This window comes from Neolamprologus brichardi, chromosome 11 (genome assembly GCF_056152115.1).
Source record: "Neolamprologus brichardi isolate AB-2024 chromosome 11, ASM5615211v1, whole genome shotgun sequence".
In the NCBI taxonomy this organism is placed as follows: domain Eukaryota; kingdom Metazoa; phylum Chordata; class Actinopteri; order Cichliformes; family Cichlidae; genus Neolamprologus; species Neolamprologus brichardi.
In genome coordinates, this window is record NC_142114.1 from 15788708 (window position 1) to 15811378 (window position 22671).

Genomic DNA, 22671 nt, shown 5'->3' on the forward strand with positions numbered 1-22671 from the left:
TCTGCTTACACCAGTGCCTCTTCTCCAAACGAGCATCAACTGCAGTCAAAACACCCGCTTTACAAAACCGTCAGACTGTGAGAACAGAGAACTTTTCTCATTTCTCACTTTCTCTAATCTGTGCCTCCTAGTCTCCCCTTTCCTCTGTCGTCTTGCTTCTGGCCCTGAAATCCATGTCAGTGCGCCTCACTGAAGGACGTCTCAGCTCCTAAAATGCATCTGGAGGACTGAGGAGAGAGGAGGCTTGCCAGAAAAGATGTGTCCTTTGCAGGAGCGTGTTTAATTTAACACAAAGCGGTGTCACACAGCTGGGATATATGCAACAAACTCTACAGTCCTTTCAGTCCATACGCCGTTCAGTTATTTAACTGTGTGATCAAACTTTCAGCCCTTCACAGTTTGTGTGGGTTTGATTAAAAATCTTTTCACATTGGGTTACGGCTCCAGGATGTCTCATTTTGTTAAAGTGCTCTCTCTCCGTCGCCTCCTCTGTTCATCTTTCTGATGGGAAGGACCAAGATGAGAGGAATTGAGAATGCAGGAAATGAGAAATGAGAAAGGGGACAGTATGACTTGTTTGGAGATCCTTTGTTAGTGTTCACTAGCTTGAACTAGTACTCTGGTTCTGTGCGGACTTAGCACACACCTGAGACACTTGGCCTTTTCCCAATTATTTTTTCGGGGTCTGAAAAGGGACTTCTCATGGCTAAAATGCCTCTCGGTGCTTGGAGCCTGAGTTAGGCATTACCATACATCTACATCAATGCCACATCTATCCAGTTCAGGGTCGCAGAGAGGCTGGGAGCCTATCCCAGCTGATGCAGGGCAAGGTATACCCTGGACAGGTTGCTAGTCTATTGCAGGGCTAACAACCATTCACACCTACGGCCATATTTATAATCCCAGAGTAACCAAACAAGAACATTACTAGTATATAGATTCTTTATTGTCATTGTGCAGCTTGTACAATGAAAGTCTTTTCGATGGCAGTCTTTCTCACAGCAGCGTATAGAACTAATAAAATAAAAAGAATAAAAAGGAAAATTACTAGACAACAAGACAATAAATACCAGGAGAGAGTCTGCACTGGTACAGCGATAACATGCAAAGTCCACACACAAAGCAACCAATGTGCTGCCCCATCGGGTTTAAGAGCAAGCAGTGAGCTATAAATAACTTATATAGTTAATTTAATAATAATTCGGGAACCTCTTTTGTTTTATTAACCACAGAAGCATTTAATGATACTGTCAAACTATGTAAAATAAGTTGTGGCAGATGGATCCCCCAATCTGAGCCTGGTTCTGCTGCAGGTTTCTTCCTGTTTAAAGGGAGTTTTTCCTTCCCACTGTCTCCAAGTACTTGCTCAGAAGGGGTTGTCTGGCTGTTGGGATTTCTCTCTATTATTTTAGGGTCCTTATCTTACAATATAAAGTCATGTGAGTCAAATGTTATTGTGATTTGGTGAAATATAAATAAAATTGAATTGAACTGAAGGCTAAAGCTGTGTTCGGCCAGGGTTTGTGAAAACTTCTTCTATCTTTCAGTCATTTCCATCTGGTTGTTTTAGAGCCCCCCACCCTCCCCTCCAGAGAACTGGTGTCATAATACATTGTCTGTCTGGGAATCTGCAGATGAGCTTCAGTAATAAGTGCTGTTTAATACATTATGATAGTCTGAAATGTATTCAATGTTTGTTTTCCAGCATATTGTTCTGCCTGTAGATAAATATGTGAATGCATTCTTGCTATCGTGCAGCATGCATCACACCTTCCATGTCTACGTTGTCATTTGGTTAACTGCATTTCTCATTGTCAAGCCACACTGGATGAAACTAGTTTAACTGCAGATGTGATTAATGCACTGACCTGGGGGAGGCCTCTTTCTGAACATCTCCACTCTGCTGGTGTCCTTCTGCTCTGGCCCATGGGACTGTCTGCCAAGGGAAAGAAGGGAGGTGGGTGAGACTGAGGAGGATACAGGGGAGACTACAGAGCTGACTGTCTACAGAGCATGAGCACGAAAAAAAGTGAAATGAGAGCCATACAAATGTGATTGTGCATGGAAGGGAAATAGCTTTTTCAGTTTCAAGCCAAACCACGGCCAGGTGATGCAACCTACTTACTGTAATGTTTCTTTTTTTTTCTTTTCACAGCTTTGCCCTCCTAGTTAGACAGTGAAAATCAGTCAAGCATTAAAACCACTGCACAACACGACATATGCGCGCACACACACACGCGCACACACACACACACACACACACACACACACACACACACACACACACACACACACCAGGCTCTCTCTGGTCTCTTTTGAGCCATAACGAGGATATGACATTCAACAGAGAGCTGCATCTGTCTCTGTAGCACACTGTCTCTGGTGGCTGGGGCCAGATCCACTGTCAGCCTCTCCCTATAGTGGATCAGAGTAATGGAGCAGCATTTTTTGCATGCATAGCACAGTTAAGCATCTTCTCTTCTCTCCTGTCATCATTTATGCTGACCTATTAATATCACACACCTCACTGCTTTTATTCACTCTTTTACCACAGCTAAGTACATGGGCTAAAAGGCATGACAGGTGAGGCATTATAATCTTTGCCTTGCCTTTGTTGTGGATACTACAAGATACACACAATATGACAGTCAGGGGTAGCTGACTGGGAGCCAGCATCCAATCAATACTCCTGAGAAAGAGCTGCTTTGTTTTTCTCCATGTGAGCTGAGCTGATCAGTTTTCAGCTAGAGTTCCCAACATTATCTCTCAGCCTGACGTACAGTCCCCTTTTTCCATGTCCTCTGCTCACTTTCCACCCTATATATACCACCCATTTATAATTCTAACAGGTACTAATGAGTGAGAGTGTTTGCCATGTGCTTGCACATCTCTCCACACACACGCACACACACACACTCTCCATCTGTGAGTGGCATCTTCTATAACCCACAGGACCAAAGAAATGCCATTATGAAATAACGCTGGCAGCCAGGGGAGTGAGGGCACAGTAAATATCCAAACACCTTTCTTGGCCTCTGAGCAGAATTCCTTTCTTTGCTCCTGCTGGATTTAGGCTTATGTATCAGAGGATTTGAAGCTCAGAAATTCATTATTACGCTATTTTACAGTGTTGTTAATCACCTAAAAAGCTAAAATTTGAGATACAGCAGGATAATAACTCAGCCTGCTGGGATGTAATTAGGGAAATGGTCAGAAGGGACCTGCTAGGTTCAATTTGATCCATGCTATAGAACAGATTTTACAGTTCTTTTCAATAATGTATTGCAATCACTTATTTTTCTATAGCTGAATGCAAGCCTGCTGAAATAAATCTCAAGATCACCACTTTCATGTCAAAACTTTCGTAAGGAAGCACAGAACATGAAACCGAAACAACAAAAGATTAAAAGATAACTAACAAAGTTAGGTTATTATGCAATGAGCCTGCTAACAGACCAGGCTATGTATTTCCTGAGGCAAAATTAAATGACTTGGTTTTTCCTCGTGTCTTGTAGGCGGTGCATCGCTTTGAAATGATCTGCTCCCAGTATGTGCTATAGTCTCCGTGCCTCCTCTACACATGGTCACATCAAAGCATTCTGCAGGCAAAGCACTGGCACCACTATAGCACACCTTACGTACATGAAATCTGCATTATGTTCTATCACAGTAATGTTACAAACGCCACAAAACTGCCTTTTATTAACAATGTCATCAGGAAGCCAACAAAGTGGAACACTTTCAGAGTTAAACCAGCATACACTTGATGTTCTGATAACAGGCCGTGCAGGCTGTAACCTTCTTTTACACAATGCCTGTCTGATTCAACACCTTTCAAACCATGCACTCCATTACAAGACTGATCTGTTTGATACCATAATAAATACTAACTTGCTAACAACATGTTGCGCTGTCTGCTGACAATGCAACCCGTTCAAAGAAAAAGCAACAACACTGCTGTATGCCACTGAGGCAACTTCCAGAAGGAATAAAAAGCACAGCATTGGTTTAATATTCTCCACTGTATGCTTACGCACTCAGGACATTATCTGTGTGCTTTAGGATATTTGCTCCTCTCCACAAGTATGTAAATAAACACTGATGTAGCTTTAAGTATAGCTGCACAGCATCCCATTAAAAATAATGCTATCATAGGTAAAAGCCATCAGGCTCTGCCTTGGATGTAGTCGTTTATTAAATAAGCTTACTGTACCACAAAGCTCACGGCCCTGGTTTAAGTAACCTTAAGAGCGAATGCTTTCAGTCTAGTGATGCTCGCCACAGTGGCGGGACTGAGTTTCACTTTGAGTTTGGAAATGTTATTATGACTAATACCGACATACAGGAACTCTGTGCCTACTGCAGAGGTGTGAGGGTGAAACTAGCCGTACCTACTGTACAGGATGAGCCTGGTCACACTGGAGCAGCAATAAGAGCTGAACGCTTCACAAGCAAAGCGAGACTCGCGTCAATATTTACAGAGGATAGAGAGACTGCACAGCAAATCCTCATGACCATGTTAGAAGAAGATGATGATAGGGAGCAGCTACCCAAAGCTATGAGAGAACAGCATAGGGATCTTACCTTGGCAACTTTGCGTTATAAACAGGGTTTCTGAGACGTCCTCGCTGCTCCTGTCGCTGAGGTCATGATGAGGTCTGGGGGATGAAAAGGCGACGCTATGTGATATATGATAAAGGCCAGTGAGGTGGGAGGGGGGAGACAGGCACCGTGCAGAGGTAAGGGAGGGTTTGGCTTCAGCTGCCGGAGAGGAGAAGAAGGAGCAGGAGGAGGGGTTGCACCTCCTTCACTTTCTCCTCTCTCTGAACTTCCTGCAATCAGGAAGCCAACATCACACCGGACAACCCATAGGTGTTTTACTTCTGTATTTAATGTGGCAGCACAGTCTTGCGGCATTTCACTCATGCTGTTTGCACGTGCTGACGGCACGCTACCCGTTTTTAACACTTTAAACTTGATAAACAGTCGCTCCTTCCCTCAGCAGCCTGAACACACCTCATCGCCTTTCAAGCGTTTTATTTGGTCTCTGTGTTATATCGCCCTCTACAGGTCTGTCAGCGCCATCTCCTCCAACATCTTTGTAAGCCTCCACTCATTTCATACAACCAGGTGTGGGAAGTCTGATTTTCTGATTAATTATTTATAGTGAACTTAACTGATGAAGATTTGTGGCTGCTTTGCTACAAGTTGCTCCAACTTATTTTGGAAAACTCTGGTCAACATTACTGAGACTTTGCCTCGGGTTTAATAATTTAAGGGTTCAGCCTAAAAGTGGTGCATTACATTGAAACTTATAACTATTCATTCTGAATTATTCTTGGACACTTTTGAAGGTAACATTGTAATGTGTGCCTGACTCAGTTGAGTTTCACAAAGGCGAAAAGAACAGCATATTCCATTAATATCATTGCGAGGCATGAAATAATACAGAACAAAGTCTGCAGAGGTGTGAGGCTGTTTGATCCCAGAATCCCTCTCTGCTGATCACAGAACAGCGTTACCCTTTGCCCAGTGAGCTTTGGCCCAAAGAACATGCTGGATCATGTTCAGACAGCTTCTTTGCAGTTATTGAGCTGTAACCTGCACTTGTGGACAGGAGGGTGAACTGCGTTCACAGACAGCGATTTTTGGAAGTGTACCTGAGGCCCTGCAGGGATTGTCGTGACAAAAAAATATCACACCCAAAAGGGCCTGAAGATTACAGTCATCTAGTACTGAGCTTCACACTGTCACGATCCTGCGTCTCTGACCCAGCGTGTTCAGTTTGAGTTCTTAAGTTATCCCTTTATATGTTGAGTAAATTTGATTATCTTTTGGTTGCCTTTAGTTTATGTTTCACTTAGGTCTTCTGTGTTAGTCTGTCATGTTTCTTGTCTTCTTGTCCATGTTGTGAAATTGTATTGTCATGTCTGCTTTACCATCTTGTTTCTTGCTTTATTTTGAAGGTCTGGGTCCTATGTCAGTGTAGCCAGCTTTGCTTCCTTTGTGTTATGTCAGATTAGTGTCAGCTGTTTCCCCATGTGTTTCCACTTCCCCTAATCACCCTTGTGTGTATTTAGTCTTTCTCTTCATTCTTTGTCAGGTTGTTTGTTGTCCTTTGTGCCACATTTCTGTGTCTCATGCTCCAGATTCCAGGTATCTGTGTTTCCACGTCAGGTTCCATGTTTGGTTTTTTAATGTTTATCTTTAGTTTCCCCAGTTTATTTTTTTAGCTTCATCTCCACCTTTTGTTGTGTAGTTTATACCAGCCTTAATAAACGGCTCACTTTCTGTTAACATTCAAGTTTTGTCCACGTTCCTTGATGTCTGCATTTTGGGTCCTCTTCGCAAATTCATACAGTGTGCTGCCACAGTGTGTTGCCGCATACTGTGACTGGGCAGAGGTTTCTCTGGATTTTTTGATATTACAAATAAAAACCTAAAGTGGAGTATTATTCTGAAATTCTTCCACAAATTACTGTAAGTTTTTTGCAGGTTGGTAAATCTCCGCCCAACTTTGCTCCTAAAAAATTCTCCAAGATGCTCTTTTTTTATATATCACTCAAGTTACTGACCTCTTTCCATTTAAACCAGTTAGTTACATGAGGTTGTAAGTATTATTGTGAGTCCACTGAACTAAATTAAAACCAAGTAATTATTTTAATTACTTGGTTTACTTCATTTACTTCAAATAAACGCCTGCAAAAAAACAAACCATCTACTCCGATGATATCCTGCCCCCCAGAAAAGAAAAACAAAACAAAAACGACGCCCCCCAAAATAAGTTAAAACATTCCACCGCACTGCTGCCAATAGTCAGTTTAATTCATTCACATGTGGGTACATACACTGCAAGCAAGTTGGGTGTCAGTCCTGCTAAGAATTAAAGATATGAGTCACCTGTAGCTGATTTAGGGAAAGACAAGTGGCAGAAAAAAAAAAAGGTTTGTCCTCACAATTAGCAATCCAAGTTTTTTTGTAGTACAACTTAAAAAAGAAAGAAAATTCGAAAGACAAGTCACTTCAATGAATGTCGCAAAACACGTTTAAAACAAACAAACATTTGAAACGGACAGTTTAATTTTTTAAATCTTAACAAACAACCAAACCCTTAATCTCACCACCCAAATGCCCAAAGACACACTTTAAAGAAAAATAAACACTTGTCATCATTCGATCCAGCTCTAAAAGTCCTTTACCGTAGCACAAACTCACACATGGCAGAGCGAGTCCATCGTCTCTTGGAGCTTCCACAGATGAGAGCTGCCTTGCCCTCCTCAGTGTGCTTTCAAGACTTCTCTGCCAATCACACAACAAACTTCCAGGTGGCATTCGTTACAAGATTTACAAATCACTGCACTCTATTCATTTTGCACAGAATCCCAACATGTTTTGGGAATGAGGGTTGTTTTCAATGCCATCAGCAAAAAACACTGAGGTAGCATAATTAATACACAACAAAACAAAGTGAAATGGAGAATCAGCACAGACCATGAAGATTGTTCATGCTTTTTCCTCTAATCTCCTCCTAGATCCCTCAGTAGTTTGAAATGAGAATAATTTGTTCAATTTACATAAAATAATGTGTATATATATATATATATATATATATATATATATATGTTTATTCTCTCTCTCTCTCTCTCTCTCTATCTATTGATAGATAGATAGATATCTCCTATATGAGAGCACAGAAACCTAAAAACACTGAAAAAAACGTATCTACAGTGTTCCTCAAATACTACATGCATCTCTTGACAGACTAATGTATAAAATTCATAATTATCATCAAGGGGAAACAAGACACGGGTTAAACAAAAAAACATAAAACAGGGGAATAAAACATAACAGAAAAAAAAATAAAAGTAAAACCTTTTCACAAATATTAAGTCATAGCTAAGCATGAATGTTTGGTGTTGTTTTCTATAAAAGTGAAATATTTGCAGGCTGAAATGCCAAAATGTGAATGCGTTAAAACAACAGAGGGGAGTAAAATAGACCAGCCAGTGAACTAAGATGGATTTCACTGTTTAAATCTACATAGTCCTCTATATCTGATTTACAAAGAGGTGAACATGCTAGCAGTTTTCTCAGCTACAAAGTCAAAAAAGGACACACAGTGATTATTATACTAAACACACATTTCATTGTAAACAAACAGCTTTATCTTATGACTAATACATATCTCTGTTGGCTGTGTTTAAGGAGCAAACAGCTACATCATTTGAAAGAAGATATTCCTTTTTGTTTTTTCTAACAGTAGAAAAATAGTTTCAGCGTTAAACTTTAAAAATTCACAGCCTTTAACTCATCTCCTTTTTTTTTTCAAGTTTTTCACTGATGGTGGAAATCCTCTCAAGTTGGTCTGGGTCAGGCAGCTGCCAGTCGATAAAGATGAGATACATCAAACTACCAAAAACGGCTCCAACAAGCGGAGCCACCAATGGTACCCAGAACCAGTAGTTGTAACACCTGCAGAACAAAGAGCAGCAGGACATCACGGTTAAAGACTGAAGATTCATTATTTTTTAACAAGTTTTTCTTCGATAGAAGAATTTATCACAGTGAAAAAAAACCCAGAGAGTAGTATATTAAATATTTAAATATTAAACTTCACTCAGAGTTCTTTAGTCTAAGATCAGCAGTTTTTGTTTTGTAGGTCAACACCTTCCATCAAGATCATTTCCATAGAAAACCAGGTCCGATTAATCTATCTGCAGCCATCAGCAGTGTTGTTCATGTTACTTGAAAAAATTAGTAACTAATTACTGATTACTTCTCCAAAAAAGTAATCCCGTTACTTTAATAATTACTTATTTTCAGAATTAATTAGTTACTTTTTAAAAAACATGATACACAACCTGAATAGGTAATAAAGCAATAGGCCTTTCAGCCCAATTCTAGTTTTTTCTGCATACTCCATCATATAAAATGTAATCAAATGAAAGTCTCTTTATAAAAATTGTTTAAATCTTTTAACTTTTTGCACATTGCATCTTGCAAAAATTAAATTATATGCAACAGTCTTTGACTTGAAGAAATTTGTTTAACATTTAAACTTATTTTCTGCATATTCCAGCATATAAGTAAAACTATTTTTTGTGTTTACACTCACTCTTTCAAAGAGATGCAAGTAAAACATAGCAGAAAATAAATAAAATCAAAAACTCAGTCGTCCTGTTGCTCTTAAATCTATTTTCACCTGTTTAGCAGGAGCGGAGCAGGCGGAGGTTTGCCCGGTGCCGTTTCTTCTCACGCATTGTACAGCGGACGCTAAAGTTTTTGTCACTTTTTACGTAATCAAACTCAAAGTAATGTCAGCTTCTATATGTTATCCATGGTTGATCATTGATCTGCACACGTCCGTTACCACGAACATCACACGCGCTTACATCATTGTCATGAGACACTCTCGCAAAAAAAAAAAAAAAAAAAAAAAAAAAAAAAAATCACGGTCTAGTAACGCAGTAACGCAGCGTGCTTATGGGAAAGTAACAGTAATCTAATTCCTTTTTTGCAATAGTAATCCCTTCCTTTACTCGTTACTTGAAAGGGTAATCGCGTTACTGCGATCAGTAACAAAAACAATCTGTTATTTCTGATACAGCTGAACAATAAGCTGAAAGGCCTGATAATAATTAATCAAGAAGCTATAACTCAACTCGGATGAGATAAATTCCTCTTTGTCTGTTTAATAAAAGCCTTACGTGTTGATCTTATGTTAAATTTGTGTTTCTCTTGGCCTGTTTTGGTGTTTTTCGGCCCATAGTGTTAAAACGCAGCTTTAAGTGTTTAAGACACTGCGCACTGAGCATTTGTGGAACCACACATCTCACAGGAACATAAGATTATAAAGAGAAAACAGCTGTTTCAAGGAAAAACCCTCAGGATAACTCTTCCATTGTCCAACAATCTTTGACATACTTTTGTGAAATTAAGACATAAACAAAGTTTAAATAAAACCAATAACTTAAGCAGATAAGATACTTACGTGAAGACCTCAGTCCCCCAGCCTGCAGCTAGGGTAAAGAGGCGAGGCCCCAGGTCCCGAGCAGGATTTATGGCAGCACCACAGTTAGCCGACATTGAAATGGAGATCCCCAGAACGACAGCTGACACTACAACAGGAACCAGCTCAGAGGGAGCCGGGGTGTTCCTCTTTTCCTCCAAACCCAGGATACACAACAGCAACATGCCGGTGCCCACTACCTGAAATGTCAACTCATTACGTTACGTACGGGAGCAGCTGCTAAAAGATCAAATCCTGTTAATAATTATACTCACTTGGTCAAAGAAACTGCTGCCCACAGAAAGGTAGTCAGAGGGGTATGTGGCAAATATCGAGGCAGTCTCATTCCTGCCGTACACAGTCAACACTCCTCCACTAAAAGTCATTATGGCATCTGCGACCGAAACAGAGGTGTTGCAGGAAACAAAACAAACTATTTTTTTTAATTTATATGTCACAAAAATTAAAAAGACAAACCATAGTAGACGAGATAGACAACCCCCGACGCCACGAAAGCCCCCACCACCTGGAAGAGGGAATATGGCACAAGCCTCGACCAGGACACCTTCCCCAAAACACAGAAACTCAGGGTCACCGCTGGGTTCAGATGGGCACCTGCAGGGATGTAGGGTACATATTTAGAGAAGGATACAGGAAGGTGAAAGTTAAAAATGAAGGTAATTAGACACACTGGCAGGTGATCGTGTCTCTGATTATCTGTGTTATTGGTGCCATATAGTATCATATAACAGTGGATTGTCAAAGGTATAAGCCAAAGCAAACACTTTGCAAAAGAAAGTGGATAATGCTTATTTCTAGAGAGCTCTGGTGATAAATTTTGTGTACTCATTTAATAACTGCAATAAAAGTCATAATTACCTGAGGGATTTTAGACTGTGCAGAGCATATTGTAATGAGTTTAAATGTAATACTATGTAAAAAAAAAAAAAATGTTAGTGCCCATTATGGATATCTTTAAATTCTTACCTGAGATGCCCTTGGTGAGATACATGGCTGACATAACACCCACAGAGAAGGCCATGTTGCCAGATAGAAACTGGCCTTTAGTCTCATTGCTGGTTTTTACTTGCGCAGCAGCAGCGCAGCCAAAGAACTTTGTTGCAGATAAAGAGGACAGAGAAGGTGGAAGGTGCATGAGAAGTCAGAAGTTACTGCAAAACTCAGGTGAACAAAGAAACGAGATTTTCCATAGCTAAAAATCCTGACATCAAAACTAACTTAAATAGACGTAGAGGAAAGCACATGAGCAAATTTCAGTATATCTTTCTTGACTAACTTATTGATAAACAGAGACAAATTTGTTCTTGTTAAAGTGTAATTTAATGCCCTCCTCTTTAGACTTTGTAATGACCCGTGTTATCTGACTTGTTATCTGAATGACCATGTAAGGGACAGTATGGCTGTTACATTGGGATCTCACACACACACACACACACACACACACACACACACACACACACACACACACACACACACACACACACACACACACACACACACACACACACACACACACACACACACACACACACACACACACACACACACACACACACACAATGCTGTGTAAACCAACTATAAATAACTAATCTAAACTTATATACATAAAATACAGAAATGAAATGAGGTGGAATGAATACTACAGAATGTACATAAGGTGCAGTTGCAGTCTGGCAGTGGGAGCAGTGTGACAGGTCAACTGTTTAGAAGGGAGATGGCGAGGGGAAAGAAACTGTTCCTATGTCGGGTGGTCCTGGTCTGCAGGCTTCTATACCGTCTGCCAGATGGCAGCAGATCAAAAAAGTCTGTGTCCAGGGTGTGAGGGGTCTGTGATGATTTTCCCTGCTCGTTTCCTTGGTTCTTGAGATGAGAAGATTTATGTAGATAATTGCGTAAGCTGCAAAATCTATATAACTTATTTTTAATATTTTTTTAATCTTTTTCTTAATTTTAATCTTTTTAATATTTGATATACAAGCATAAATTATTGTAATCTGTTCTAACTCCAGGCAAAGTTCCCAATAAAATCTCAGTAGAGATTCTGCAGTCAGGTGAAAGCTGTTTTAGACATGTGGCACAATTAAGGGTTATTAATTTCAACTCATATGGATTGTGCTTTCTTTAAATGCATTACGTCAATTTATGTATCTAACTTCATACGCCTACATTTTTCAGATTAGTTCATTTATGTCTTGCAGAGCTGACTTTGATTCTTACAGAAAACAAACATGCTTGAGATAAGACTGAGAACACCTTATAAATCCCATTCTAGGAAGCAATTTTTTTTATTTTATTTTTAAGAAAATTACCTTCACTTGGTTTCAGCCTTAGTTTTAGTGATACATGTAAAGTCATGTGACAAGTTTTCACAGAACAGGTTCTGCAGTACTGTGTAAAACTGAAAGCTCCCAGTCTTTCAGTAGCGTGTGAGCCAGCTTTATCAGCAATAACTTGAAGTAATAATTTTCCATGACTATTGGTCATCAGTTTATAAGTCTCCCACATCATTGTGGAGGATTTTTCCCCCAGCCATTAAAATATTGCTTCAGCTCATTGTGATTTGTGGGTATTTGTTTATGCACAGCTCTCTTAAGGTCTCACAACAGCTTGAGGTCTGCACTTTGACTTGAAATTGCAGCATGTTGATCATTTTGATTTTCAGTCATTCTGCTGTAGATTTGCTGCTGTGCTGGGATCATTGCCCATTTGCTTGAACTGTTGAGCAGGTGGCCTCACATTTGACTCTAGAATACTTTGGTATACACAGGACCTTGTGATCTACTCATTGACTGTAGGTGCTCAGGTCCTGTGCCTGCAAAATAACCCAAATCATCCGATACAGTGGCAAAAACAATTTTAATCTGATGCTATTATGTAGTTTCATTTTTTTTCTTGAGTTGTTTGATTCCATAAACATTTAGTCAATGTGAGGGTATAAAATCAAACTCAAGCTACTTACACGTTTTACGCATAAATTTAGAAAATTAAAAAATAATAAACCTGAAAATTAAATTCTTAGACTGGATCTGGAAAAATTGTCCAGGGTTTGGGATATGCATATACACATTTCAACTCTTCTTTCTCTAAACTGTTTTCCAGCTTTGATTTTTTTTTTTAAAACCCCCGTTTGATTGATTCATTTTCTCCTTTTGATTTTGAAAATTACAATCCAACTCAAAGTCACTCACCATTAAGACGAAAGTTCCCAAAAATTCGGCCATGCACTCTCGCACGAGGGGACACCTCACCCTCATTACACGTAGCTTCAACATAGCCGGAGTGAAATGAAAGGCCTCCTCTTATCTCCCCGCTGAGCACAGTGGCAACTGAGTGCTTCTGTATCCCACAGCCCCCCTACCCTCTACCTACAGCTCTCTATTCACAGCTGGACAAACACTAGTCGTTTACTCGGTCGTCTCACCTCACGATTGGCCAGCGCAGTGAGCGTAATTGGCCCAGCTGGTAAAGACTGATACATAAACAGACACCATAAAGCCAAGAGATATTACTTAATACAGATACCAGTTGACTACTCGGAAGAAGCCACCGAGATAGTTTTATGACAAAGTGTGTGTATATAAAATGTGTGTGTATGTGTGTGTGAATAGTGTTTTACGCATTTCCCTAACAAAGGAAAGCTCCTCGAGGCTCGACTCTTAGGGGGTTGGTAAAAAGGCATCCAACCTGAATAAAGCGACCAAATTAAGCGAAGCTGTCCGTGGCGACTCCACGTGAATAAGGGAGCAGATAAAAGTCGCTTCTGTGTACTGAAGCACTGCTTTAATTTGGCTTTTAACCTTTAGAAATACCATAAAAATTAAAAACAAACAAAAAAATATATAAATATGCTTTGTGCACGAACGTAAAGTAATGAGGAATATTCTTTTGGAGAAGAAAGCTTCGTGTTTATATGCAGCTAAAGAAAGTTTCTAAGTGTGTTTATATACAAGAAAACCAAGTATCGTTAAAGGGAACATTATCAGTTAGCTAAAATCGGTCTCCAAAATATGTCAAATGGTTATTTATCAGGATTGGGATTGGATTGTCAAATCTATTAACTTATTCTATCACGGATTTCCACAATAAAAGCACAAATTGTTGACGATAGAAGCCCCTCTCATCATCGCTGTGATGCATGTCACTGTAACCTGTGTCACTGAACTCTGGACTCTCAGAAGATTATATAAGCTAAATATTTGCTGTATTATTGCTGATAATATCCAGAGCGGTACGTATTCAAGGCAGTAACATAGGATGAGGATTTGATCAGATATAAAACATATAACTGCCATGAGAGATTATCGTGTTAACCTTTTCTTATCAAATTATCTGAGAAATCTCTCCAAAACAGAAACCTTGACTTTGTGATGGGTGGCTGTAAAAGACACATAGGAATGAGGTATTATCTTGTGTTCACTTTTATTAATGTTTAAAAGGAAAGATACCTTTAACCCCGATCTAAATGAAGACGAATTACTCCCTCTGCTGGTTGTAATAATAACAAACATCAATTTGTTAGCTTTTATTAAAAACAAATATAAAGTCTCAATGGAAAAGTTATTAACTATTAACAGTATAGTACAACATCGTTTTTCACTTACAGGTACCAAATGATCTGTTTTGAACTGATCAATCTATCTGATACAAATGTTGGTTGATTTGGTGCATGTAGGAGCCACAATTACTCAATGATTCAGCTGATATAGAGGTTTGCCAGGCCTTGAGGTAGATGTAATCCTGTTAAAAAAGAGCATGTAAGAAAAATATACACCCTTGACCTGGTCTCCAAGCTTATTTTTCTTTTTCTTTAGGATATTATAGTTATTATACTGCCTGTACATAAACACATTTTGAACTATATCATGTCCAGATTTCAAGTTCTTGCCCACTGAAGGAGATACGGTCTCTCATAGATAGCGTTTATGTTTTTGGTCCATCCCCTTAATCTTACAAGGAGTAAACTGCTTCCTTAATCTTCATGTTTCTGGATGCTTATGGGAGCGACGTAGCACCACATCCACAGGCCCAGGAGGAAGTGCTCTGATCAAAGTCCAGGCTTCTAAGCGCCTCATCCCCACCACGCTTGTCCCTTGGACTTCTAGGACCTCATCACCAGGATATACCATGTCAACAGGACCTCCTGAGGGTGGAAAGAGGGAAAACAAGTAATCAGTAACGGTTTCTCTGAATGGGAACATGCTCCCTCCCATCATCCCCAACCAGGCAGATATCTGCCTCTCCCTGACACCTGTTCTGCTGGAGGTTTCTTCCTGTTAAAAGGAAGTTTTTCTTTCCCGCTGTCCCAAAGTACTTGCTCATAGAAGGACGTCTGCTATAATTGTCTGCTGTTTCTCTGTATTATTGTAAAATGTTTAACTTACAATGTATAACAAGGATCTTAAGATGACTGTTATTGTGATTTGGCCCTATATAAATAAAAATGAACTGAATTAAATAAATAGCCGAAAATCTACATTAATGTCAAATTTTAACTTTATGCTGCCATAATAGTTCATATAGTAAACATATAATATTTAGAACTGAATCTTAGATGGTTCTTTATGATGCTGTTTTCTTTAGTTATGAAGAAATAATGCACCACATCAGATCACCAAGTACTGTATAACTTTAAGGTATTTGAGTATTTCTGTATTGTTTTCATTTATTGTATTATATACAACTCATGTCAAGAGTAAATACTGCATTTCTTACACTACAGCCAAGGTAAAAAATAAATAAATTTGACTTTAAATACAGTAAATTGGTTAGTTAATTCCGATATGAACAGCCAAAGTTTTAACAGTCAAATTGTGTAACAATATAACCCTATATATGGTCATGCTCTATTGTGAGTGCTTTTCTTCTGCTGGAGTTGGACCTTCACCCTCCTGTCACAAGGCAAGAGATGGGGTAGACCCTGCACAGGTTGCCAGTCAGTCTAACCCACAGAGAGTGATAACTATCTATGATCAATTTTTGAAGGCCAATAACCCTAACATGCCCTAACATGCATGACTTGGGGCAGAGTTTCATGCATGACTTTGGGCAGAGGTTTGGTTTTTACCTTGGAAGATTTTCTGGACGGTGAGTGGTCTGTTCCCCAGACTGGAGCCTTCACCTCCCTCCAGACTGAAGCCCAGATCCCGGCTGTTTTTCTGTAGTTGCACACATACTGTTTGACCTAAGAGGAGGGGAAAACACAAATAAAGTATCTCATTTTCAGTTCAAGATTAGGAACGTCATTATCAGATCTTTGTTAAAGCAGTACCTCTAATACTGACCTGTCTCATACTGTTCCGGTGTTTGTCCCCGACTATTTCCCTCTTCTCCTTTCTTAGAGCTGTCTATGATGCCCCCCCTCCTCACCACCACAACTACCATTTCCTTCGCCTTTGCCCTTCTTAAAACCCTCAAGGCTTCCCAGTGGGCACTCCCAGATAGTGCTGTGCCATTGATGGATAAAACCTGGTCACCTTCCTTTATAGAGCCTTGCTTGGCTGCAACACCTGAGTGAAATACTTTGTGAACCTGAGCAGAGGACAAAAGAAGAAGAAAAAGAAAAAAAATAAAAATACTGCAGACACACATTTGAATATTTGCCAAGTCGAAGCAGGAAGTAGAATTTTCTCACAGTGATGGGCTTGTTTTGGTCCACGCCTCCTGCCAAACTGAAGCCTAGTCCGACTCCGACGTCTTTATGGAGAACCACTACCTGCACATCATCATAGTCCTGAGGGAAACAAAAGGATGTCAAAATGTACAAAATGTTCTTGGTATATTGGGCCTCAGGTGCTCAGAGTTGAATTTTTTGTCCTTTTTAAACTCAATTCAGTTGGTACATGACCTGGTCAGCTGCAACAGCTGTAGCAATATTAACATTACATGTAAAGTGCCTAGGGAAAGTCTTATCTAGATGGAGGTTACTGGACCAGTGAACTGACCACCACAACCACAGCCACAAAAATATCAAACAACTGATCATTAAAACCTTTCAAAAGGTTTTTAACTTCATGCTGTTTTTACCTGCAGGGCATCATCCCCCAGGTTCCTCACTTCCTCTACAAGCTTGTCGAGCTCCTCAGCGGGCATCACAGACACACAGGAAAACACTGACATATCTGAGCTCATTGAAGCGGTACGCTGGTTTGTTGACTGCCAGTCATCGCTGTCATTCTCTGAATCGTAGTCAGCTCCAGCAAAGTTACACAGGTCCGAAAGACTACAAGAAGGAAAATAAAATGTTTTAGGCGTAAAACTAATTATCTGCTTCAATGAGCAACTCCATTAAACCAGAAATAAACAAGCACGGTACGCACGTGACAGAGAAGCTCCTGCGATCTGACTGACTCATATTGCTGGTGATGGTAACCGAGGACTCTCCTGAGTCTGAATCATAGTTTGAATCGTCATCTTTTTGGGTGCTTTCATCATCATCAACATCCTCATCATCACTAAAGACTTTCAAATCTGGGTTCAAACCAGCTATCCAAGCATTCAGGTCCAATAACCGTTTCTTGCCTTTCTGGGGTGTTGTTTGGATGTCTGGGGAGATGACATCTTGAAGGTTGTTGTCAGAAGATGTAGGAAGAGGACGAGGAGAAAAGTCTGGATCTTTTGCTGGACATGTGAAGACAGGAGGGCTTTTGTTGTCACTGTCGGCAGTGGGAGTGACATCCCCCAGCTGTGCCACAGGTGAAGTAGTCAGTAAATAGCTAGGGCTGTTTGTTGGAGTCTGTTCATCATCACTAACTGGTGAAGTAATATCAGAGTGTGACCTTTCCTTGTGTGAAGGGTCACAGGGTGGTAGTGGGGTTGGTGTACTGCTGCCTGTCACGTCTCTCTCACTTGCCTCTTCAGGGCTTGAGGCTTTGAAGAAATCTGTCTCGTCTGTGCCAAGCTTTCCACTTACAGCTCTGTCACTTTTATGAGGCATTTCTTGGGTAGTCTTGAGTCCGGAAAATTTTAAATCATCAGTAGAGTCTGTTTTTCTTTTCTGATCCAAGTCATTTAGTCCTGTCTGTTCCTTCTCTATTCTTAGTCCAATTTCATCCACTGATAAATTTCTGTCAGGCCAAACCTTCTTTACTGTTCCCATCATTTTGTCTTCACTTTTATCTTGTGCCTCCCCTTCTTCTTGGAGTCCTGCCCACTTTTTCCTTAGCTCATTTATTTCTTTTGCAGACCCGCTCTTCTTCACTCCTTCATGTCCCCTGCTGACTTGTGCTGGTACAGAAAAGGTACGTCTGGGTATTTGGACTTGGCCTGTCGCAAAACTCTGAGCTTGCTGTGTCAGAGCCTCAAACTGGTTGATCTTATTTCTAACACTGGCTGCTGAGGAGACAGACAGAGCCTTCTTTCTCTCTGCTGTTTTCACATTGGTTTTCTGTGGATTCGTCTCAAATACATCCTCATAAGCATTGCCACCCTTCAATTCTGTTATTTGATCTGGTCCATCAACACTTCTAGTCCTGTCTCTCAACATCCCACTTATTACATTAGTTTCACTCTTTTCCTCTCCGTTGTTTGCAGAGCTCTCGTCTTTGCTTTTGTCTCTGAATTCAGATGACTCTCTGAAAGAATCTGGTGTCTCTTCTAACAAAGTTTTTGGCTGTGCGTTTGCCCTTGCAGATCTAATCTGTGCAGCTATACAGGACCTACTCCTGGCTCTATCCAGGGACCTTGTACCTGTTTCCATAAAACCCTTGCCCCAATTAACTCCACTTTCCTCTGAATACCTTCCCTGCATCCACCCTCCTAGTGAGCTATCTCTGGTTATGCTTGCCCCAGATGAAAATGAAGTCTCAAACCCTGAGGCATTGGCATCTTTTTGTGTCCAGAGTGAAAGTCCACTTTTCACCGCACTATCGCTGTCCTTCGAGAAGAAACTCATAGGGAAGGTGCCCCCTGCTGTCTTCTCATGAGGCTTTTGCTGCTGTGAAATGAGGGATTCTGTTGATGATTCAGAGTTATTAGAGGAATCCCTATTTTTGCAGTCATCCGTTTTACCAAAACCAGTAGGTCCAAAGAGTTTCTCTATCCGCTCCGTTATACTTTGGCCACTTTTGGGCCCCAATGAAGCAGATGTCTCTGTGTACCTAGAGTTAGATCCAGACAGGGATCTTAACCTGGTAGGGAGAGTCTTACCCCTACTGCTCCTTTCCAAAAGCTCGCTTCTCTCTTGAAGATTACTTACAGCTACAGAATTAAAGGCCTTTAGTGATGAAATCCTGTCCATGACGCTGCCTTCAATTTGTGTCCTCCTTCCCTCCAAAGCTCCAGCATATTTACTGGTGTCCCCCCTATTGTTGTTGGACAGCTGAGAAAAGTCAGCTATGGTATTGGGATCAGGTGTTCTAGCGCCTGTTTTGAAATCTAAACTCTTACTTCTGCTTGTAAGGTTGGATCCCCTCCACGCCGATCTTCCCTGGCTTTCAAATGCAGGGTTTTCTCTTCTGTCAGTGCCAAACTCTGGGATCGTTCTGTTTGTGCTGACACTGCTGCCACTCCTAGTCCTGGTTTCACATCCAGTGACTGTGTCGTCATCCTTATTTGTACCGTTTGTGTTGGTGTGTGTCCTATATCGTTCTCTTTCTGCAACTTCTCCTATGCCCTCCCGTTTCCTGACACCTGAGCTGCGAGAGAGACTGTATGTGGGAGAGTTAGCTGAGCGGACGGTGAATTTCACCCCTGTCCTCTGCTTGCCATACTCATTCTGTGAAGCGGGCAGCAGAGACGAGTCCATTGTCTGAGAGTAAACAAAGTTAATGACCTCCTGTCAAATGCCAGATCCCAAAAAAAGAGCGGAAGAGTGAACTTGATATTTTCTGGGAGTCCAAGCGACTGTCTTTTAGATTGCACTCTGGAAGCGGTTCATCTAGGAGGCTCGCGTTTTGGGCGTGTAGAAAACAAATAGTGTCACAGTTACAATCCTCTCATTAGATTCTTCCACAGACAGACATCCTCAGTGCAGTAGTTTGATATTCCTAATTGTGCTCTGGTTTTTGCGGCCTGGAAGTGGTGACTCCACTGGCTCTTCTTCTTGTTTTGACCACAGGAGACTCCAGTTCCCCAGCTCGACCTCACTGAACAGCTCCCATTGCCTGCCAAGCATAAAAATGCACAAAATTTTATTCTCAGAATGGATTGGACTGGAATGTAGAGATGTGGATTGTGGTCACTTTGGCCACTTGGAATGGTCAACAATATCTCACAGTGTTAGAGGACAGGAAACATAAAATGTGGAGACTGATTCGGGTAGAAAGCATTAACAAATGTTAAGAAATTAGATCAAAACTAAACAACAACTCACTTAAAAACCTCTGCCACCAAGCTCATTTTGCAACATGTTCTTGCTGTCCTCTCCCTGACTCACAGTATGACTCAGATAGTGTTCTCTGCTGTACACACGTATGAGACACCATGTTTACATAGGCAACATACTTGAAGTTACCTGTCAGCATCAGCTAAGCCTGAACCAAAAACTGGTAAAACTCACCTAACAGCAATCCACTCAGCAAAAGCAATCTCTGCAGCACGTATCGGTCTCGTGGTCAAAGAGAGACAGCAGCTTGTTCAAATCGAACGGTCATAAGAGCACAGATTTACTTTGATTTAAATACAGCCTGCAGATAACATTACTGAGGGGTAATGACTCATCATGGTTATCTGTGCGTACAGCCAATGAAAACAATGATAACCGTCTTTGATCGCTAATCATGTCTGAATGAAGATCTAATCATTCATAATGTCATTAAGGATCAATTCTGCAAGCTGATGGTTTCCTGTAATTATATATCATAAGAGTAGATTTACAGTATGCAGTGCTTTGTTTAGTTTAGGCTACAGCATGGCACTTCCAGGGAGTCACTGGAGGTGCTTTCCAGTGCAGGTGAGCCTGAGAGTCAGTTTACAGAAACACCTGTTATATTTTGCCCCATCTGCGTAACCAGGGCAACACATAGTCATTCACTTTAAACTCCCCTTTGAACCGAAAGAAGGAAACAATTGCACCCTCACATCAAATGAAAATACACACATTTGCTCAATGACACAGTTACAAATTAGCCAACTAAAAGTCCGCTCCTATATTCACAAAACAGGTACCTTACCTCCTTTAAGTGTGTTTTCTGTGCTTGTCCTGGGTCATTGTGTTAACTCGGATTCGTAATGAAGACATCGCCAAGTAATGACATCAGCTCCTCGCTCCTGACTGCCCTTCTCTCACTCTTTGTCTGCTTCTCTTTCCATCAGCTTTGCATGATAGAGTGTGTACAGTGACGCAAACCTGCCACACTGGTTTGTCCTCTCTCCTTTTCTTCCTCCCTGTGTCTCTCTGTCTTTCTCTCTCCTCCCCCTCCTATTGTTGTTCTCTCCCTCTTTTCCTTATTCTCACAGGGTAACATTCCTGACTGAGGTTCAATGTGTCACCCTTCAAACGCCTCGATAGGGAATGCACACACACACGTTTACCCACGTTTAAACACACACCCCACTAATCATTTGATATGAACATCTTTTATAGCTTTAGGGAGATGAGATACAGTTTTGATATTGTGTGAAACGGTACAAGAATGACATTTCCTAAAACAAGGCCTGTAATGTCACCCCACCTCAGGCAAAACCGAGTCCAATCATCTGGGCTGAGCAGGTATCAAAATACATAATAACAGAGCACCTTTAATTGGGTCCAGAGATTACAAAGAGCCAGGAATACTAGCAGGGATAAATATTGCCATAAGAACACATCTCATATGTCATCTGTTCAACAAAACAGAGCTTCACTCCACACACACACACTTGGTGAGAGTCAGTGGGTTTGTAATGCTGACTAAAGGGAAAAATATCTGCGATTGCTGATAATTTTTGTTCTCACAGAACAAGCTGTTTGTGGGAACAAAAAGCCTTTTTATTACAAATTTTAAAACAAAGGGAAGCACACATAAATGTATAAAATCATTAAAAAAAAAAAACGCAGCTACTTACAGTTTTGTTTTTCATGAAGAGGCTATCTACTTACTGCCGCCTTTTTGCATGCACCTGTGACTGTTACTTGTCTTCCGTTGAGACAGAGGAAACTGTGGTTACCACGCTAGCTTGCTGCACAACTAAATAAGAGAAGTCTTGATGTTTATGTGTGCCTGCTGAAATAAATAACTTACATACACAGACCCTGGGATAAGAATTAGGACCATAATGATCCAATCAATTACCAGCCTTCCGGACAGAGGGCTGGTAGCTTGCATAGTGCCTCTCAGGACAAAGATAAGTGTGTGAGTAGGGGTAAATAGCCCCATGCAACTCCACAGACACCCACCCTTGTTCCAGACAGAAGAATAGCACCCACTGTCTCTGCAGGATGGATGCAAATAACAGTTCAGCTCACACAGACACACACTAGTGCTTGAAATTCATTCTTTAGGGTGTAGGACTGACAGACTGTGTGTTGCAGAAGCATTGTGGGAAAGGACAATGTATTTTATAAGTAGGTCATACGACGTTTAGTGTCAGGGAAGATAGAAATGTAATATGAAGAAGGAGAAAAATCTAAAAGCTGAAAGCTGGAGATGGAGATGACTTGAATTGACAAAGCATTTCAGTTTTTATTTTTATTTTTATGATTTGTCTGATATTGAGTTCCTTTC

The 22671-nt window shown here is 40.6% G+C and overlaps 2 protein-coding genes across 2 annotated transcripts; both read right to left on the minus strand.

Annotated features, from left to right (window-relative positions):
* Positions 1-7921: 7921 nt before the first annotated feature.
* On the minus strand, positions 7922-13333 carry aqp10a (aquaporin 10a). The gene is made up of 6 exons (XM_006804911.3): positions 13219-13333; positions 10997-11123; positions 10487-10624; positions 10285-10403; positions 9992-10209; positions 7922-8472 (listed from the first exon to the last, which is right to left on the minus strand). The coding sequence occupies exons 1-6, from the start codon at positions 13300-13302 to the stop codon at positions 8304-8306; spliced, it is 855 nt and encodes a 284-aa protein (XP_006804974.2). The 5' UTR covers positions 13303-13333; the 3' UTR covers positions 7922-8303.
* Positions 13334-14532: 1199 nt separating this feature from the next.
* Positions 14533-21273, minus strand: si:dkey-92i15.4 (uncharacterized). The gene is made up of 7 exons (XM_006804910.3): positions 21139-21273; positions 17347-20130; positions 17054-17249; positions 16662-16760; positions 16312-16558; positions 16095-16211; positions 14533-15170 (listed from the first exon to the last, which is right to left on the minus strand). Exons 2-7 carry the CDS (start codon positions 19770-19772, stop codon positions 15007-15009), a joined length of 3249 nt encoding a protein of 1082 aa, XP_006804973.3. The 5' UTR covers positions 19773-20130; positions 21139-21273; the 3' UTR covers positions 14533-15006.
* Positions 21274-22671: the final 1398 nt, after the last annotated feature.

Bases quoted from the DNA above. Each gene is read 5' to 3' on its own strand.
- aqp10a (XM_006804911.3), bottom strand. From the start codon at position 13,302: ATGTTGAAGCTACGTGTAATGAGGGTGAGGTGTCCCCTCGTGCGAGAG. The intron at 10,625-10,996 runs GTAAGAATTTAA...ACATCCCTGCAG, and splicing joins TCTCACCAAGGGCATCTCAG to GTGCCCATCTGAACCCAGCG. The intron at 10,210-10,284 runs GTGAGTATAATT...TTGACATTTCAG, and splicing joins GCAGCAGTTTCTTTGACCAA to GTAGTGGGCACCGGCATGTT.
- si:dkey-92i15.4 (XM_006804910.3), bottom strand. From the start codon at position 19,772: ATGGACTCGTCTCTGCTGCCCGCTTCACAGAATGAGTATGGCAAGCAG. The intron at 17,250-17,346 runs GTGCGTACCGTG...TCCTTCTTGTAG, and splicing joins CGCAGGAGCTTCTCTGTCAC to TCTTTCGGACCTGTGTAACT. The intron at 16,559-16,661 runs GTGAGAAAATTC...TCCTCTGCTCAG, and splicing joins ACCAAAACAAGCCCATCACT to GTTCACAAAGTATTTCACTC.